The 18,391-nt window shown below is 46.6% G+C and overlaps 1 protein-coding gene across 6 annotated transcripts in view; it reads right to left on the reverse strand.

Annotated features, from left to right (window-relative positions):
* Positions 1–17,688, reverse strand: part of LOC144179421 (ribonuclease H2 subunit B-like) — a 77,032-nt gene extending 59,344 nt beyond the window's left edge. For 2 of the 6 annotated variants that reach the window (XM_077707803.1, XM_077707796.1), the window contains exons 1-5: positions 17,457–17,687; positions 15,946–16,008; positions 8,078–8,182; positions 3,202–3,266; positions 129–234 (exon numbers count right to left, since the gene is read on the reverse strand). In XM_077707803.1, coding sequence (XP_077563929.1) covers positions 129–234; positions 3,202–3,266; positions 8,078–8,182; positions 15,946–16,008; positions 17,457–17,550 — 433 coding nt within the window. In that variant the 5' untranslated portion in view covers positions 17,551–17,687. Of the gene's footprint in view, positions 1–128; positions 235–3,201; positions 3,267–8,077; positions 8,183–15,945; positions 16,009–17,456 lie in introns of all 6 variants that reach the window. The other 4 variants (XM_077707810.1, XM_077707781.1, XM_077707776.1 and 1 more) reach the window with 4 other exon arrangements.
* Positions 17,689–18,391: the final 703 nt, after the last annotated feature.

Raw genomic sequence — 18,391 nt, forward strand, 5'->3', positions numbered from 1 at the left:
CTGCTGCTCAGTGGAAGGGCGCTTTCGGGGAGTTGCAGGTGCAGGCCTCGCTGGGCCACACCCGCGGGAAATGCCAAGCGTGCCCCAGTGCCTAATGCTCCAAAGTGGGACAAATGTTCCATACGCACCTACGACGTCACAGATCTGCGGCAGGCGGCCCTTGCAGGAGTTCAGCACACCGAGCAGTTCTGGGTAGAAGTCCACTAGGTCCTCCCACGGCTCGAGCCCTACAGCCTGCCGGAATGCGCCAGCACACCATCAGGGTCACACTGCGCTCCAAAACATAGTTGTCCCCTGTGTGCTTATGTGAAGGCTGGTCAGCCTTCAGAGCCTTCCAAAAATCCCCCCTTAAAAGGGGAACATCATTAATAATAATAATAATAATAATAATAATAATAATAATAATAATAATAATAATAATAATATAATATTAATACAGTGGGGGGCAATACTGTATTTTCGCACGTATAATCCACACCACCACTTTCCGTCGACGAATACAAAAATATATTCCCGCGTATTGCTTGCATACTTTATACATACAAAGGATGGACGAAAGCTATCACTTAAGCAACATTACACATTTGTTTATGCAAAAGAACTTACCTAGCTGGCAACAGAATTAGATGACTTGCCGCATACATTTTTTCAAACTGGTATATTGTTCAGCTGCATGTGCGAAATAAGCACTGTCAATGGGATGACAGTGGCTTAGTCGCTATTACTCCTGTAGGGGCATCACAGCCAAACGCGCATTGTGGTGAAGCTGCACCAAAGGAAATACCTGGCATTCAATCTGCACCTCTACTTCACCCCTGAAATTTTCGATTTCTGGTGCGGGTTATACCCGCGAAAATACGGTAGCCACTCCAGCAAAGCTAAGGGGGGTTTAAAGCCAACAGAAAATAAACAAGCAGGGCTAGCACAGGGGTGTAACGACCAAAATAGGATTTGGAGCAATTTTTGGAGCAGCAAATACCGAATTTGGGGCAAATTACGGGAAAAAGAGAGGTTCATTTTGAAGCACCAAATACCATATTTGGAGCAGTTTAATACAAGATATGCGCAAGCAATGTCAACACAGACATGTTTTTAACTTCAGTGGGCGAGGTCCTGCAAAAGTGACCAACAAATTCTGCAGAAAGCCACAAGGCGTGAAGTATTTGTGCCAACCTTCAAAGCTGGTTCGACTGAATGCTCAAAATATTCACAAGATCAAACAAACAAAGAAAAAAAAACTGAAGAAGAATGGCATAAAAACTGCGAATGACATTTTTATAAGTACTCCAAAATACTTTTACACATGACTAGCACTAACCCAACATTGTATAGCAAATAGATCTGCCAACTGGCTACAGTAGATACAAATAACGGGTGAGACAGCATAAGCAGATTTGGGAGCAGTTTCTGGAGCAGCAAAATCTCAATTTTGGAGCAGAAGAACCTTGATTTGGAGCAGTTGACATTTATTACGTCATCGTAGGAGTCTAAAAACTAATATTTTTGGCAAGTCGCGGGTACACGTGCATTTTTGATTCGCTTTTGAAGGTACAGAACACTGCCACAGCATTTGGAGTTTTTTTTTTTTTCCTAACAGAGTATCACAAGGTACGAACTGCACTACCTTTTTACCAATTTTTAAAATTCTGAGGCGTTAATCAGACACCATAGAGTGCCGTTGAAAATGTACCTCGAAAACTCAGCAACTGTAAGGCGTTTTTATTATCCATTGAATGCTGAAATTATTATTTTTGTAGCCCCAGGCTGCGTTGTATGCACACGTGTAGAGTCACAGCAAAAACCGCGAAAGCAAGGTGACGGTCGTGCCACTTAACAGCCCCCTCCAATTTCAATCCCCAAGGGGCACATTCACTGCAATCGTAATTCGGGTCCGTGCGGCGGCCGCATTTCTGATGGAGGCGAAAAGCGAAAACGCTCGTGTGTTCAAGATTTTGGCGTACGTTAAAGATTCCCAGGTGGTCAAAATTAATCTGGAGCCGTTCACTACGGCGCACCTTATCGCCTGTGTAGCGTCGGCGCGCTAAACCTCATAATCAATCAATCAATCAGTTCGAGTAACGTTGTATATTTAGCCACCTCGCTTTTGACAATAAATTTCACTTCAGTAATAACCATTCCCACTATCGGATGCTGACTGAACATTTCGCGGAGTTGTATCCTGTGCCACAACTTCTGTCATGTCGTTCGTACTGTTTCCACCACTCGCATGGTCATTGTCAAACACAGCAATAACTCAGCATTTTTAAAACACCGCAATGAGTTCAAAATTTTACTTCATGCACGCACTGTGCCTCACACAAGGACAAACTACAGCGAAGTCGCGGGCGCCACGTTGTTTGTGATGAACTCTGTCTTTTGAGCCGTGCCAATTCCCGAAACAGATCATCCGACTAAATGAAAACCCAGCCACCCGCTTAATCTAAACCATGGTAGAGATTGGTGAAACGCACTGAGTGCCTGAACTATAAGCAGCCGCTTATAGCCGCTTCAGAAGGCGCCGCGTTTTTCGTTCTCCATACCAAGAATGCCCAGTGGTGCCGTTTTGGATATACGGCGCTCCGAAAATTGCAGTTTTTTTAACAACTTGCACAAATAGTTTGTCGCCTCAGCTGACATAAGTATTTTTCTATTGCACTTTGCAATGGTTTTGGATGAGAAAACTTAAACGCACAGAACATAACATGTGCCACTCGCCAATGTTAGGTCGGAAAAAAACTATCGCTGGGACATTTTTTTCTTGATGGGTGTTTTTTTGGCTGATTGATCTGATAAATCAATCAAACCGCTAAAAACAGCGTCACCTTGGGTGTGCTCGAGAATTATGCTGTCAAGTTGACATTTTTCCCTACTCAAACTGACGTGCCCGTCAAAATTGTTGTTTTTAAGACTGCTTTGCAGCAGTTTGGCGCAATTTTTGCAATTTTCAAGCTTGTGCAGCAGTTTGGCGCAGGAAAACTGATTTGTATCAAAACTGCACAGTATGCGCAGCTGTCTCACCCTTGAAATAAGACAAAAATGTTCTTCCATACCCGAAGAAGCTAAGTGGCAGAAGACATGAGTTGTGCAGACATCAGTGGCATGATATCAACGCTTTGCCTTCAATATCACTATTTGTTTGCACAACCGTACTGGGCAAAGTTTGGAAGCGGCACTGTTGTTGTGCCAGGCCCAGTGGCATACCTGGCGCAGGAGGGTGACCACCAAGTAGAGGGGATCCAGCGGTGCAGCCATGTACAGCGATCCATCTGTCGGCATGAGAAGGAGGAGGCACAGGGCCACGGGGCAAGGTGCAATTTGCTACCATAAGAGGAGATGATTAGGAATAAGAAGAGCAACGAGAACGGCAAGCGCTGCCAGGGAGCGAGAAGACCGCAGTGCTGAGAAGTGCTCTGCCACCTGCGACGACACACGCACAGTGCTATGCTAGCATTGCAGCATGAACTGTAGCAGCAGGCCACTCGAGACAACACGCAAGCGCAGTAATATAGCAGCAATACACAAAAAATTAAACCCGTTCCACTCAACGTGAAAGCTGTCAGAAGTCCAGAACAGTGGTTCGCCATAATGGGCTGTAGCGCCGTTACCTGCTACCACCCACTGCTACCACTCAATGCAATTCAAATTTCCCGCCTTCGCAGTGCTCGCAAGCCCCCTGCCTGAAACTGTGCCAGCGGGAGTTCTTTTTGTGCTTGCTTTCCCTCCTGCATGTGCCGGCGTTGCACCGCCACTTTTTTTCGCTTACTATCATAAGAACCAACCCATCGAGAGTTCTGAACTAAATGAACGCGGGCACTGCCAGTTAATTACAATTATTTTGCCTCAAATGTACCTACAGTTTTCATTGGGCTAAACAACGGGGAGATATATGACAAGCGCCAGCTGTTCAAAAGTTTTGAACGCTTATGACTATATAAACCGCTTGGCTTTCAAAGCCTCCGAGTTACACCGCGAACAACAGCCGCTACGAAGGAACGACATGGGGCTCTACTTGGGTCCAGTGAGCGAGCTACGATGACAAGGCGAGCCCCCAAAGTGCTCCGCACTTATAATTTCAGTAAAGTCGAGCAGACGTGTGTGTGCAAGAAAAGACCTTCAAAGCCATTAGCACCCTTGACAGCAAGCTCACTGGAGCCTGCTTTAGAACAAAGGGGCAAACTCTCGCAGAACGAGCCAGGGCCTGCATGAGCCTCGCCCCCTTCACCTGGAGGAGCAAATGCATCCACTCCCTTCCCGCACATTACTCGCATTTTGTCTTCATGGTCCCTGTAACAATAAATCAAAATCAGCCTTTGAATCTAGTGTTAGCAAACAAACGATGCCAAATGTGCATTTCTAAAACCAACGGCAGCTAAAAGTGGCCACAAATTGAGGCTAAATACAGTTCAAGATAGCAGGCGCCTTGGTCTCGCCATGAATTTCCAGCTACAACATACTTGCTTCATCATTACACAGCGCACAGCCAGACAACAGACAGAGAAAAGAGATGCACACAAGCACTTGGGTGTCTTTTTTCTTTGCATGTTCCTGGTTTGTGCACAATGGGGCGGTATGGATCAACAACTAGCCGGAACCCTCACTCTCTTAGGTGTTGCTTCATTGGTTTTTTTAGGCTAACAAGACAAGAAAAAGGGACAAACTTCAATATGGATAGCCCACACGATCAATTGGCACCGAGGTTGTTTGCTCAGCCCAATAATCGATAACAGCGGCCCGGATGAGGATGGAAGCTCCATGTTGCAGTTATAATTTCAAAACCAAAAATCGACATTACGAACATCTTTACGAATACTGTTTTGATAAATGTTTACTTTTTCTCTCTCCCAGCTTGTCAACAGGCAGTGTTTGGTGCTGCATGATTCGGCTCCATTTAGACAAGAGGCAAGCAAACTAAACAGAACTCGTGGAGGTGCGACATCGGCAAGATTAGTGCAAGACTGTTCCACTTAGAAGACGCCGCCGCAGCTGTGAACGTCAAGGACTGATGGCAGAAGTCCCCAAACATTCTTGCCCATCGCTAACACAAACTGCGCCTGTTTGAATAGATTTTTCTGCTGAAAGGAGTGCAGACGCGAAGTTTCCAACGTGAGATTACTATGTAAGCAGCTTCCTACGTATGTGATGAAGGCATCGCCCAGGAAGTATTTGGCGGCCTCCTAGCAGTCATGCTGTCATGCGGCATCCTAGCAGTCATAACCATGACTCTAATATTTGCCCTGTAACATCAGGTGTTCCCCAGGGATCTGTGCTTGGCCCACTCCTTTTTCTAATATACATTAATGATCTTTCCAATACCGTCGTCTCCTATCAGACTCTTCGCTGACGATTGTGTAGTTTATAAGAGAAATCTCTAACACATCTGACATTTCTATTTTGCAGAACAACCTCGATAACGTAAGTGCTTGGTGTGACACATGGCTGATGAAATTAAATGTCGGTAAATGTAAGGCAATGCGTATAACCAAATCCAAAACAAAAGTAGAACTGCCCACATATAGTCTGAATGGTTCCCCGCTTGATCCCGCTAACACATACAAATATCTTGGCGTTCACATTTCCAGTGACCTTTCTTGGCGCACACATATAGAGCACATTACTAACAAGGCTAACAGCATGCTTGGCTTTATTCGGCGTAACTTTGCCTCAGCACCAATCTTGTTAAAACTTCTACTATATAAAACCCTCGTTCGAACAAAAATGGAATACGCTTCTTGCGTCTGGGATCCATATACTAACAACCTTATCACTGATCTCGAATGTATTCAAAACCGTGCGGCTCGTTTTGTACTATGCAATTATTCCAGGACAGCAAGTGTAACTAATATGAAACTAACCTTGAACCTTCCTGACCTTGATAAAAGGCGAGCCATTTCTCGTTTGTGTTTGTTCCACAAAATATTTTTTTACAACGAATATCTAAAAAATGCACTTATGCACTTTTTTCAGTACCATCGTATGTCTCGCACCGGACTAATCATAAGTTCAAGGTTGGAGTACCCATGTGCAAAACAAATCTTTATTTTTACTCTTTCGTCCCCAAAACCAGCTCCGAATGGAACCACCTTCCCGCCTCCATCATCGCTATCACCGACCCAGCTCATTTCAAGTCCGCGGTGTGCGACTTCTTGTAATTTTTGTTACTAATATTACTATATGCTGTATTACTTCTTAGTCATGTTAAATGCCACTCCTCTCTGTAACGCCTTGCGGCCCTGAGAGTAAATAAATGAAATAAATGAAATGAAATGAAATGCTGTTGATGTTCAAACTGAACGAAAAAGAGCACGGCAGTCTGAGGGTGCCCAACAAGGAGGGGTGCACTCATGGTGGTGGCTTCAAGTAGTTTTTTGCTTGAAGATCCCTCTGGCTCACCATCACAGCCGGTATGTGATGGCCGCTTTCCCTAGTGGCAGTATTTCCACCCTCATCATCAGCACCTCTTTTCCGAGTTCCAATTTGGCGGCAGGCTGCCGCTGAGACTGACGCCATGTGGCACGGCCACCTTCCAAATAGAACAGTGGCACCACAAGGCGTGTCAAAACAAACAAAAAGGCTGCGAACAGTGCCATCCCACAGTTGTTGGGCCGACAGGTGCCAAAGCAGCGATAAAAATGCCACACAGAAAGACCACGTCAGCGCTCCTTCGAGGTGGCAGCTAAGAATGACCAACTGCAAGTGCAACCAGGCTTCCCTCCCCTTCCTTTGGTGTGGAAGACAAGTGGGAAGACCTGGTGATCAAGGCAGACAGCTCGAGTTTTACGCAAGCCACAAGTGCACGCCAGTGCAGCACTGTGGCGAACCAGGGGATCGAACCAAGGGTGTTCACAAACAGGCCAACAACAATGCTTCAAGGGGCACTGACACAAAAATTTTGCATCTTGTTTTTTTTGTTGCGATAAGTAGCTAGTTACCTACTTATAACCTGTAGAAACCTCATTTGCTTCAGCGTGCGGCGGTTGTTTAATTAGAGGAATTTTCAATGCGGCCAGTCACAGTTTCGGTTTCAGCGAGTGCTGCGAAACGATGGATTTTGTGGATTTTGTGTGAACAAAGCTGACCACGTGACCGTCGGAGGGATATCACAGAGCAGAGCCGCCGTAGCACTGTCGAATCCGCATCGACGGCAGTTTCTGCGAATGCCCTCACGTACTGATCTCGTGAGGCGCTTAATTAAAAAGCGACCGTGGATGTGACGCCGGCGCTGCGAGTGCAAATGCTACCGCGGCTAAAGAACGACGCGCGACGCTCGAGACGGTGGGTGGCAAGACGCGCGCTGGGAGCAGCCGGCCGGTCTGCCTACAGGTCCGCCTACAGTTGTGTTCGGCTCAGCACTGCGGCGGATATTCGAGTGCCGCTCTCGTAAGCGGTCAGATGACAATTTTTAATGCAACCCGCCAGCGCATCATTAACTCCTTTCTCATGTAAGCCACCAAGGTCGGGACTTGGGGACAATTTCGTGCAGCGGTAACAAGCTATCACTCGAGCTACCTGCGCCGGCCTGGGTCACTTCGCGGCCGTGGCCGCCGCCTGCACAGCGACCGTGCGGCTAGCTCAGTGAGCTTTTCGTGCCTCCGGCGCGTTTTCGCGTCCAATGTAAATCAAAAGTAATAGAAACAGAGTGCCTGGAATCGCTGTAGAACTTTGGTCGCTACAAGCTGCCCGATGAGCTGACGAATTCACGGCGCCGCTGCCGCCAACGATCTGGTCGTTCGTTCTCGAGAGCAGAAGCTCCGCCCTCCGGCCCTCCGATTGGAGCGGCGAGCCGGCGGAGCCGGCGAAAAGCGCCGACAGTGCGGAAGCGGCAAACACAAACTCGTGACGTGTTTGGATGTTGTTTATTTACAATTGCGCGTGGTCCTCTGCTGGCTGCTCGGTTGCGTTTCGCACACTTCAAAATTGATTTTAAATATGTTCTAGGCTGTATTCGCCGTCAATATTTTGCAGATGATGTATATGTGTTCCCACCAATCTATCTCCGAAGTTATCTCGCCTTCAAAATTTTGTGTCAGTGCCCCTTTCAGGCTTCACATCCGGGCTACCGAGAAGGCTGATGGCCCACCTTGCTCCACACCGCCGTTGACCATCCAGGAACCCTGCTTCTCCCTGAACTTCACCATCTCCAGGTACTCGCCCGTGTCAGTCTTCATGTACAACGCCGCTTCCCCTGCACAAACGAATAAGACCCTTGCTGCCCTTGGCCGACCATTCACAGCCAGACCCCGGTGCTCCATTCCAGGCGGAGTGCATTACTCCGAACGATAGTGCACTGTGGCTCGATGAAACACCGAATCATCAGCAGCAGCTTCAGAAACCGCACGCACAACAGTGACAAGTTTGGCGGGAGAGTGAAGGGCTGTGGAGAACCTTCGAGAGAGGGCAGTTGAAGAGGTACAATCAGGGTTGTGCAGCTGTGTTGGCAGTGCACTATGGGCTGCACAGATGCTTCGCTGAAGACAAACGGATGTCAACTCGGTGAAAATACAAACGGCATAACATGACAAAAAAGCAAAAAGGAGGCAATCGGTTCTCTTCTGTTACTTTGTTGTGCTGTACGCGACCATGCATTTCAGTTCGGTCGGTGTACAGCCATGATGACAGATCCGAGCCATCATGCGTCAGCAAGCGAGCGGAAAGGCCTGCCTCCACAGTGAGCGATGGTACATTACTTGCATTCATGTGGTAACAAAGCCACACCTCTGCTGTCCCAGTGCTGAGTCTAGATGCACAAGTGTTTGGGCTAGTATGCCTATAGTTCCTCTCAGAAGCTGCGTGAAGCACTGTGGAGGCTACATTGTTGCCAACAGCCCACCCACTGAGCACACCTAACTCCCCTTGAAAAGAAAAACGAAATACTAGGCACTGGGGCCTTGCAGTCCCACCTGCTCAAAGGGGAGACAAAAGTGTCCTTTCAAGGCCCCCTCCAGGGTGAGTTAGGCATGCTCAGTGTGCAGACTTTTGACAACAATGTACCGTATTTACTCGCATAATGATCGCACTCGCGTAATGATCGCACCTCTGAGGTTCGTCGTCAAAATACGACTTTTTTATTTCCCGCGCAATGATCACACTCTGAACTTGCCGCAGCCATATGTCGTATGTGTGCTAAGTCTAGACGACGATAATCGTGCTTACGTTAGTTTCCTCCGCTTTCAAAGCGGACACAGCTACGTTATTGCCGCGGACTTGGTGATATTAGCGATATCGGCAAGTGTGAGTTCATTATTGGTGCGGAACAAACTCTCACTAAATGCACATAATGTACTCACAAAACATATTAAAAAAAACGCGCTCCGCTTGCTGTGTCGGCAGCCATGTCTTGATGTCCCACACTGTGACAGCAGCAGACACTTATTGGTCAACCTGTTCTCACCTCACAGCTAACTCGTTCCGGCGTGTTCCGTAACAAAAACACTGCATTCAGCATCACTCGGTCTCATTCGGTGGTCAGTGGAGCTATTATTATGTTTTTTTGTTACGTTTATTATGCTCATGAGACTTATCCTAAACATTCTGACCTGCAACTTGCGTTTTCTGCGTTGAAACTTTTTCCCGAAAAATGTACCTCTCGTAATGATCGCACCCCTAACTTTGCATCATATTTTTTGAAAAAAAAAAAGTGAGATCATTACGCAAGTAAATACAGTACCTCCACAGTGCTGCACGCAGCTTCTGAAAGGAACTACAGTGGAACCCCGCTGATACGTCCCCTGGACTTGAGACTACCAGCTTCTTACGACGGATTATCGCGGTCTTGGCAAACTCCCTGTGAAAACAATGCATTAGAAAACCCCGATGATATGACGCTCGGGTGCACGCGGTCCGCTTCATACGACGGACCCTGGCACGGTTAAACCGGCGTTCTCGCATCTTTTACACTGCTTCACCGCCTCATCTCGACCTTTCTTGATTCCTTCAGACGACTTGATGAACGGACACAAGCAAGCAGGCGGGTACCCGCAAGTGGGAGTTCACCTTCAAAGGCCCCACGCAGCAGCAGCACGCCAGTGCACCAACCACGAGAAGTTAAAGTTCAGGTGGCTGGCGGACTGTGAATTTGAAGCTTCCCTGGAGCCGCCGACGAACGTGACGATGCGCACGACGCAACCCCACGGCGATGATGGAACAGCCGCTTTCCTCACATGCTCGATCCAAGTTTTTTCCTTTCACGAGGCTGTCTCTCCGCTCCTTTCTTTGCCGCTTTTTTAATCGCCGTATCGTACTATCGTTTGTTTCGCTTGGCCTCGGCAGTTTCACACTCACCTTTTCCCCTCTCAATTTGCTCGACCACGTTCGCCTTATCTCGCGCGCGCAAGGCGCGGGGCTGGCGGGCTAAAAATAGCGCCGGACGACAGGGAGTCGCGTTGCCCGCAGTGCTTGGCTGGCAGGCCAGCTTGGATGCCGTGGAGAGGAGTGGGCATTAAATAGGCATTTCTTTTTAAAAAACGGTACTGTAGCTAATGTTAGCAAATCACGCGAGAATGCGCTAAATATAATGGTTTAAATAAGTTCTTAGCTGCTTCGTTGCGTAAGACCGTCCGCTAGGCCGGCATTTACCCGCACCCCGGTCATACGACCCCCCCCCCAGTTATACGACGCCTTCGCGCAGTCCCTTGAAAGTCGTATTAGTGGAGTTCCACTGTATAGGTAATACAGCATAGGGGTACACGTTGGGAACGAGAATTTGCCAACCACCAATTCTGGGAAGGACATAAAATGCGAGCTTTAATTTTATGAAATTAAGGTAGCCACAAAAAATGAGGGCAGCTTATGCACTGCTATGCCCTTGCTCGATCGAGGGTAGTGAATGCTTCTGGTGGCCTGTCGGTTAACAGACCGCTTTCGGTTAGCGCCGAGGTGAATCTCAAAATCAAACCGAAAAAAATTCCACCCTTGCTTAACGTGCTGAAGAGAACAAACAAAAAGGGGCACAAGACAAACAAGATGCCACACTTGCATCTCCCTGTCACAGTGCATCCTCGCCCGCAAATGCTTGGTGCAAAAGCGCTCCTCGGCTAGGTTGGCGGCACCCTCCAGACACATGCACAAAGGGCTGCCCTACTGCAGCAACACTCAACTCCCATTGGCTGCGACAGTGCCTGCACAGGGAGACTGCTCTCGCAATAAGCTGGACTTGCATGGAGGCGATGTAGCAACAGCAGCATGGACAGTGGTTCTGCCACAAGTAGCTGCAGCGAGCCCAAGGTCGAGGCTGTATGCTTAGCGTACCCTAGAGCCACTAGATAAGGTTTCAGAGTATTGGCACTCTGTTCTGTCATTGTTGTATGCCGCTGACAGCAGCCATTGGTTGGTCGAACCGTGTCACGTGACATTTGTTTACCCCGGGAAGACCCATGGGAGCTGACATTTTGGTGCCTCTGTGTTGAGCGTGCGTGCGTTCTTCAATAAATAGTGATTTTCAGAGCGCAGTGTGGCTTTACGACACGTCGAGAGAGAGTTTTTCAGTCCCAGACAGAGTAGCGATGCCGTGCTGCTCTCTACTGGGCTGTTTCAACCGGCCAGAAGGTGAGAAACGCCTGCTCCGATTCCCGCAGGAAAAGAACGACTGGCCTAGCGTAACCTACAGCCACTAGAAAAGCGTAGTTTATTTAGTGGCTCTAGCGTAACCTAGAGCCAATAAGTTACGCTAGCATAACCGAGCCTGACCTTGTCGCACCTGCGCACTGTCTCAAAATCCTCAAAAAGTAAGCACAGCTGTCATGGTTGCCAAGTAGTGCCCAGACCCGCCCGTCAGTTTCGGCAGCAATAGGGCACATAAAGCTGGCCACCCTGGACTCAGGCACCAAAATGGCTGTTTCCATGCCGCCAGTGTCGTTACTCTTAAGCATAGCTTATTCAGTGGCTTTAGCATACCCAACATCAGCAGAAGACAAACTGAACCACAAGAAGCGCTTTCGCATTCTCGTATCATAAGAATATGCTCAGCAGCAAGTTTTAAGGAAAACAAAACACCACAAAAACCTAGTTGGGACGCGTAGCACAGACACTGCAAGTTTTGCTTGTTATGTGGCTCATGTAGATTTTTGGGGTGCCTAAGCCCGCTGAAGGGGAGTTGCGGGGCAAAAAGAGCAATTTCTCACCTTGGAATACATTCACAGGTTTTCTGGCACTGGGTTACTCATCTAGTAATGAATATTTCCATTAAATTTCGTTATCATCTGTGGCGTATAAAATATCAAAATCAATCTTTTTGCCATAACGGTCGCACGTGTGCGATGCCAAAGCTGCTAACAAACACTGGATTCAATGTGCAGTGAGGAAAAGACCAGCACCATCCCATTGTGCTGGTCAGACAGTTTGCTTTATGCAGTTTCTAACACACTTGAGACTTTCGCTGTCAAGTGACTACATTTCTCATCATCATCACCAGCCTATCTACGCCCACTGCAGGGCGAAGTCCTCTCCCAATAATCTCCAACTACCCCGGTTCTGCGCTAACTGCGACCAATTTATCCCTGCAAACTTCTTGATCTCATCTGCCCATCTAACTTTCTGCCGCCCCCTGCAAAGCTTGCCTTCTCTAGGAATCCACTCTGTTACCCTTAATGACCAACTGTTATCTTGCCTTCGCATTACATGCCCCGTCCACGTCCACTTCTTCTTCATTTCTACTAATATGTCCTTAACACGCGTTTGTTCCCTGACCCACTCCGCTCTCTTCTTGTCCCTTAATGTTACACCTATCATCTTCCGTTCCATTGCTCGCTCAGTCATCCTCAATTTAAGTTGAACCCTCAGTGAGCCCCCAAGTTTCTGCCCCGTAGGTGAGTACTGGTAAGATGCAGCTGTCATACACTTTCTTCTTCAGGAACAATGGTAGGCTGCCATTCATTATCTGAGAATATCTGCCATATGTACTCCACCCCATTCTCATCCTTCTAATTATCTCTGCTTCATGGTTGGGATCTGGGGTCACAACTTGGCCTAAGTAGATATATTCGCTTACCACTTCCACTGCCTCGTCGCCTATCTCAAACCGCTGTGCTGTCCCAAGGTTATTGATCATTACTTTAGTGTTCTGCATATTAATTTTTTGACCCACTGTTCTGCTCTATTTGTTCAGTGCGGTAAGCATGCTTTGCAATTCATCCATCGAGTTACGTAACAAGGGAACGTCATCAGCAAATCTGAGGTTACTGAGGTATTCTCCATTAACCCTTACTCCCACCTGTTCCCAATCCAATGTTCTGAATACTTCTTGTAAATATGCTGTGAATAACATTGTGGAGATTGTCTCCTTGTCTGAAGCCCTTCCTTATAGGTATTTTACTGCTCTCCTTATGGAGGATGATGGTAGCTGTGGACCCATTGTAGATATCCTCAAGTATTCTTACATAATGCTCATCTACCGCCTGGTTCCGTAATGCCTGAACGACTGCTGAGGTTTTGACCGAGTCAAATGCTTTCTCATAATCAATGAAGGCTATATATAAGGGTTCAGTATACTCAGCGCACTTCTCTATCACCTGATTGATCGTGTGAATATGGTCGATTATTGAATAGCCTTTACGGAACCCTGCTTGTTAGTTGACTGAAATCGAAGGTTGCAGAAATTCTGTTAGCGATTACCTTGGTAAGTACCTTGTAGACGACTGACAGTAAGCTGATCGGCCTGTAATTTTTCAAGTCCTTCACGTCACCTTTCTTATGTATTAGGATGATGTTCGCGTTCTTCCAAGATTCCGGTACACCTGCGGCTGTTAGGCATTGCTTATACATGTTTGCCAGTTTTTCAAGTACAATCTCTCCGCCATCCTTAAAGAGGTCTGCTGTTATCTGATCCTCACCAGGCGCTTTGCCCCCTTTCATTTCTCTCAAAGCCTCACTTACTTCTGTCGCTACTGGTGGGATGTCTATCTCCTCGGAACTATTTTCTCGTTCGGCATTATCCTGGATGTCCCGGCTACTGCACAGATCCCTATAGAACTCCTCGGCTACTGTGACTATTTTATCCATATTTGTGATGACATTGCCTTGCTTGTCTTTAAGTGCATACTTCTGATTTTTCCCAAAGCTAAGATGCCTCTTCACTGCTTTCAGGCTATTTCCGTTCTTTACAGCGTATTCGACCCTCTCTATATTATACTTCCGTATGTCAGCTGTCTTACGCTTATTGATTAACTTCGAAAGCTCCGCCAGTTCTATTCTGTCAGCTGGGGTGGAGATTGTCATGGTTTGCCGTTTCCTAATTAGATCCCCATAACAGGAGACGAAAGATCTAATTAGGAAACATTTCTACAAAGTGACAAAAACTTGAAGCTGGTTACTGTTATCTCGTACAATAGGCTGTCCAGGGGCTATTTCAAAAGAAAAATTGGGTATATATTTTGCATTTTGGAAAAGGTAGTTTTCCTAAGCTGACACGCTCACTGCAGAGTGAGGCGTTCATGACTTCATTCCCGGTTAAACTGGAATAACAACATTTTGCACGCTTTCCAATCACGATGAAGCAAACCATCTCTAAAGATTTTATCAAAATCAGTGCACTGATTCAAAATTCTCCCCTTCAGTCCCGATTATGCCCAATCTTTCTCCTGCTCATCCCTGTTACCCGGTAACCTGATCCGAACAGGTGAATTAATGACACAGGCAGTTTCAATTTTTGTTTGACGGTTTGTCATTGGGAGCTCCAACTTTATCCATCAAGATTGCTCTAAGATTAAAGGGGCCATGAAGACAAAACGGATGCAAGTTTGGTTCGTTTAAAAACTGCCTTGTCCCATCATCATTATGCCAATTTGCGCACATTTCAGGGAGGACATATTGCTCTTAGAACAGCTTCCTTTAATTGTAACCAACTCTGTGAAACATGTCAGTCTTGCTGCTTTTTTCCCACTTATCTCATATATGCCACTATTTTTTGAGTAAGTCAATTAGTTACCAAGATAATTAGAGATAATTAGCCATTTTTGGAGGAACAATAGACAAAACAGTGTTAGTAAACTTTAGTGCTTGAAATGAGTATTCGAAATGGTTCCTTGCCACTGGTGCTACCAAGGTTAAATGAGCCGTAAAATTAGTTCAAAGTAGTGCATCAAAAAAAAGATTCTCTTATTGCACTCACCAGGGTTCATGGTATTGGAAAATATAAAGATTATAGTTTTATGGCTAACACTGTTTTGCCTATTGTTCCTCCAAAAATTGCTAATTATCTCTAATTATCTTGGTAACTAACCAACTTAAAAATAATGGCATATATGAGATCAGTAAAAAGAAAGCAGCAAGACTGACAAGTTTCACAGAGTTTACTTAAAAATTTTTAAAAAATTGTTTTAAAAGCCATGTCGCCCCTTCAGTTAATCTCAATATTGAGGAGAACAGATGGAGCAGCCGCAGCTGACCAGCCACTTTTTCACCGGGTTCTTTGATTCACTGAATCTTGTTCATGTGAATGCCGGCCGCAACCAAAAACACCACCACTCTGTCTGATCATATCATTTGAATGAACACTGGAAAGAGCTATCAGTGCGTCAACAGCACATTAGCGTTCAAGAGATATGATCAAACAGAACTACAGGCAATCACCCAGCAGTGGGCCCACCAATTGCACAAACCAAATTCTGAAACATCAAGAGACCTTGGCAGAAAGTGGATGGTGGTTTGCCACTGCTTCGTCTGTTGTCCCGATTACTTGTTCCAAGTGAGATAGTAACATTTTGCACACTTGCTCAAAACACAAGAATTAAAGTTGATTAATGTGGAAAGCTGGGCTTGTTGGTTCATGTTGTCAAAGAAAAAAAAAACGCTGCACGCAGGGAGAGGCAGAACACAGCAGCGTCTCTCCTTCGGTGCTGCGTTCCCCCTCTCCCCACCCCCCAGGTTTGCTGTATTTTAGAAAACAAGAATGGAGACCTAGTGCAGAGAAAGCCAGCTACACAGAATTCAGCATCCCTAAGAGAAGCCTCAAACCTGTCTTGGGGTGCGGAAGCAGGAAGACGGCATGTGTGCGTTCCGTGCCGGTAATGTACTGACCTGCAAGCATAAACAAGAACCACTGTAAACAGTGGGAAAATTAAAAGCCAAGTGGCAGTTAGGTGTATATACTGCATGATGCATTCAGGTAGCCAACCATACCAGGGCGCAGCAGAAGATATAACATCCCACAAATTTATTGAAGGGTACCGAACTGCTTAGACAGAGAATGCACCAAAAAATTATGTTGCGCCAATTCAGGCAACTTTCTCGATTTCATTCAGGGAAGACCCCTTGACTCGAGCGGGTCACCCGTTGTGCAGGCCTAGGGGGCTTGCCAGTTTAACAAAACAATTTTCTGCACTACACAAGCGCATGGCAAAAGCCTAGGTTACACGATCTGGAAGCACAGCGCCTGCTGTCAAGACCAACTGGGCGCGTCCTTCCATAGTTGAAGCCACACAAATTTCCTGGCTTTCGCACCACACGGTGGCTCCTTTGCGGCATTCCTTCTGTCGTGATAACCACCTTGCAGCAAGGCAGGATGATTGTTGCCTGCATTCTGTCCCTTGGATATGCTTTTGACTTTTTGATACTGCCGGCAGCGATGATGTTGGATGATGAAGAAGAGATAAATCGTGGGGAAGCCATGCACGAACCGCACCGTGTACACCTGGAACAAAAGTTCCCAGGACGCAATCTGTGCCCCACATTTCGGGCCTATGCTGACGGGCACGCTCGTAAAAGAACCCCGATTTGACGCCTCGCTCCATTCAAACGCTCATCGGATTTGCTTGGGGAAACAAGGGGATCCTCCTGCTCGCAGTAGAAGAAACGTATGCCTGCACTCGGCCGGCCGGGCGAAATTATGCTGCCTTGGGTAAGTTTCAGCAGAAGGGCCTTCACGCAGTAAACGTTCACAGTTTCTTCTGTCCCTGCTCTTCTTACCCCTGAAAAGCGCCTGCAAAGAAACACGTGATCGAGAGACAGTACTGCGAAGGGAAATTAGCCATTTCGGGTGATTTTCCTTCGCAGTGCATACTCCACATTGGTGTTTCCCATAAATTCATTTTATTTATTCTTAACACCCCCCCCCCCTCTAAGGTACCCGTGAGGGGGTATTACATAGGGGCCGGGGTTACATTTGCACATACATTGCATACGCGTAACAAAAAAAGGCAGAAAACAAACAAACAAAACGGGAATATTCAAACTGAGAACACACTGTAACCTTGAAAAGAATGATAACGCACATTTGCATCATAATAACAAGGAAAAAAGACACGAATACAATACAAATGGTTACACGATGTACAACCCATCAGCACAGCAAAAAGGAAAGTACACAAAAAGAAAACAGGAAAATCTGCTCAAAAGAGACGGTACTGAGAGACCGAACGTAACAGGTCAGTTACCTTCATACTGAAGAAAACCAACCCTTTCAGTATTCCTATCTGCTTGGAACGCACTCTGGTCCGTTCACACAAGGAATAGCGCCCAGTACTCACTCGGTAAAACGAAGAATCTTAGCGGCTCCTCGGGAGTTTGGGAAGCGGCTACGCGTGCCGAACGTGCTTTACTGGCTTTGCACTTGCGTGTCATGTTCTAGGGAACACAGCGTACGGGATTTGGTTATGATAACTTGCTTACACCTCTTTGAATAGGACGGTTAACAGTTCGCGCACATTCGCGCAGCTGCTGCGCGCGAATTTGGACCAGTGTTGCCAAATGTCGCAAGCAAAAGTACCTAGATGGGAACGTCAAAGTGGCTAGAAGTAGCTAAAAAATCCATCAAGGAGATAAAAACAGCCAAATTTCTTTTTGAAGCGCTTTTCTAATATGTCCATTTTATATAACAAACTTATCGGCCACTGCATTATGTTTAAAGATTAAACACAGCTTGCAAACATCAGCAACTGCACAGAGCACGCACAAAAAAATTTAAAAAAATGTGCCCCCGTTTTCATATCCATAATTTAGTGCAGGCGTAGTTCTTACAAGTTGTCAAAGGCGCGTTCACAAAAGACCAGCCACGAATGCATCACTCCACTGTACACATGTAAAAAAATGAACTACATATATTTTTTCGGCCTACCCAAATCAAAACTTGTTCTGTATCCCTGCGCCACTTGCGCCAAGCATTTTGTTGCCATGTTTCCAAACCACACTATCATATTGCGTAGTTGAATGGAGGTTCAACCAGTGGTCAGCATCAGAGTGAACTAGAATAGCATGGCTGGTTCATCCATCGCCGATCGTTCATCATATGCAAATATTCCATGGCCGAAAGGCACATTAAACGGAACGATTATAAGTGCTAAAGGTCCGCCCAGACGGAAGAAAGTGCTGCGGGTAACTTTCCGTCCAGGCGGAATCCAATTGAGAGCATCTCGTTCCGCCCAGACGGAGCCGACGCCCAGACAGAAGCAAAACCGGCTGATAA

The sequence above is a fragment of the Haemaphysalis longicornis genome, unplaced genomic scaffold (genome assembly GCF_048455015.1).
Source record: "Haemaphysalis longicornis isolate Haplotype H1 unplaced genomic scaffold, Haemaphysalis longicornis Haplotype H1 scaffold_1, whole genome shotgun sequence".
NCBI classification, from domain to species: Eukaryota; Metazoa; Arthropoda; class Arachnida; order Ixodida; family Ixodidae; genus Haemaphysalis; species Haemaphysalis longicornis.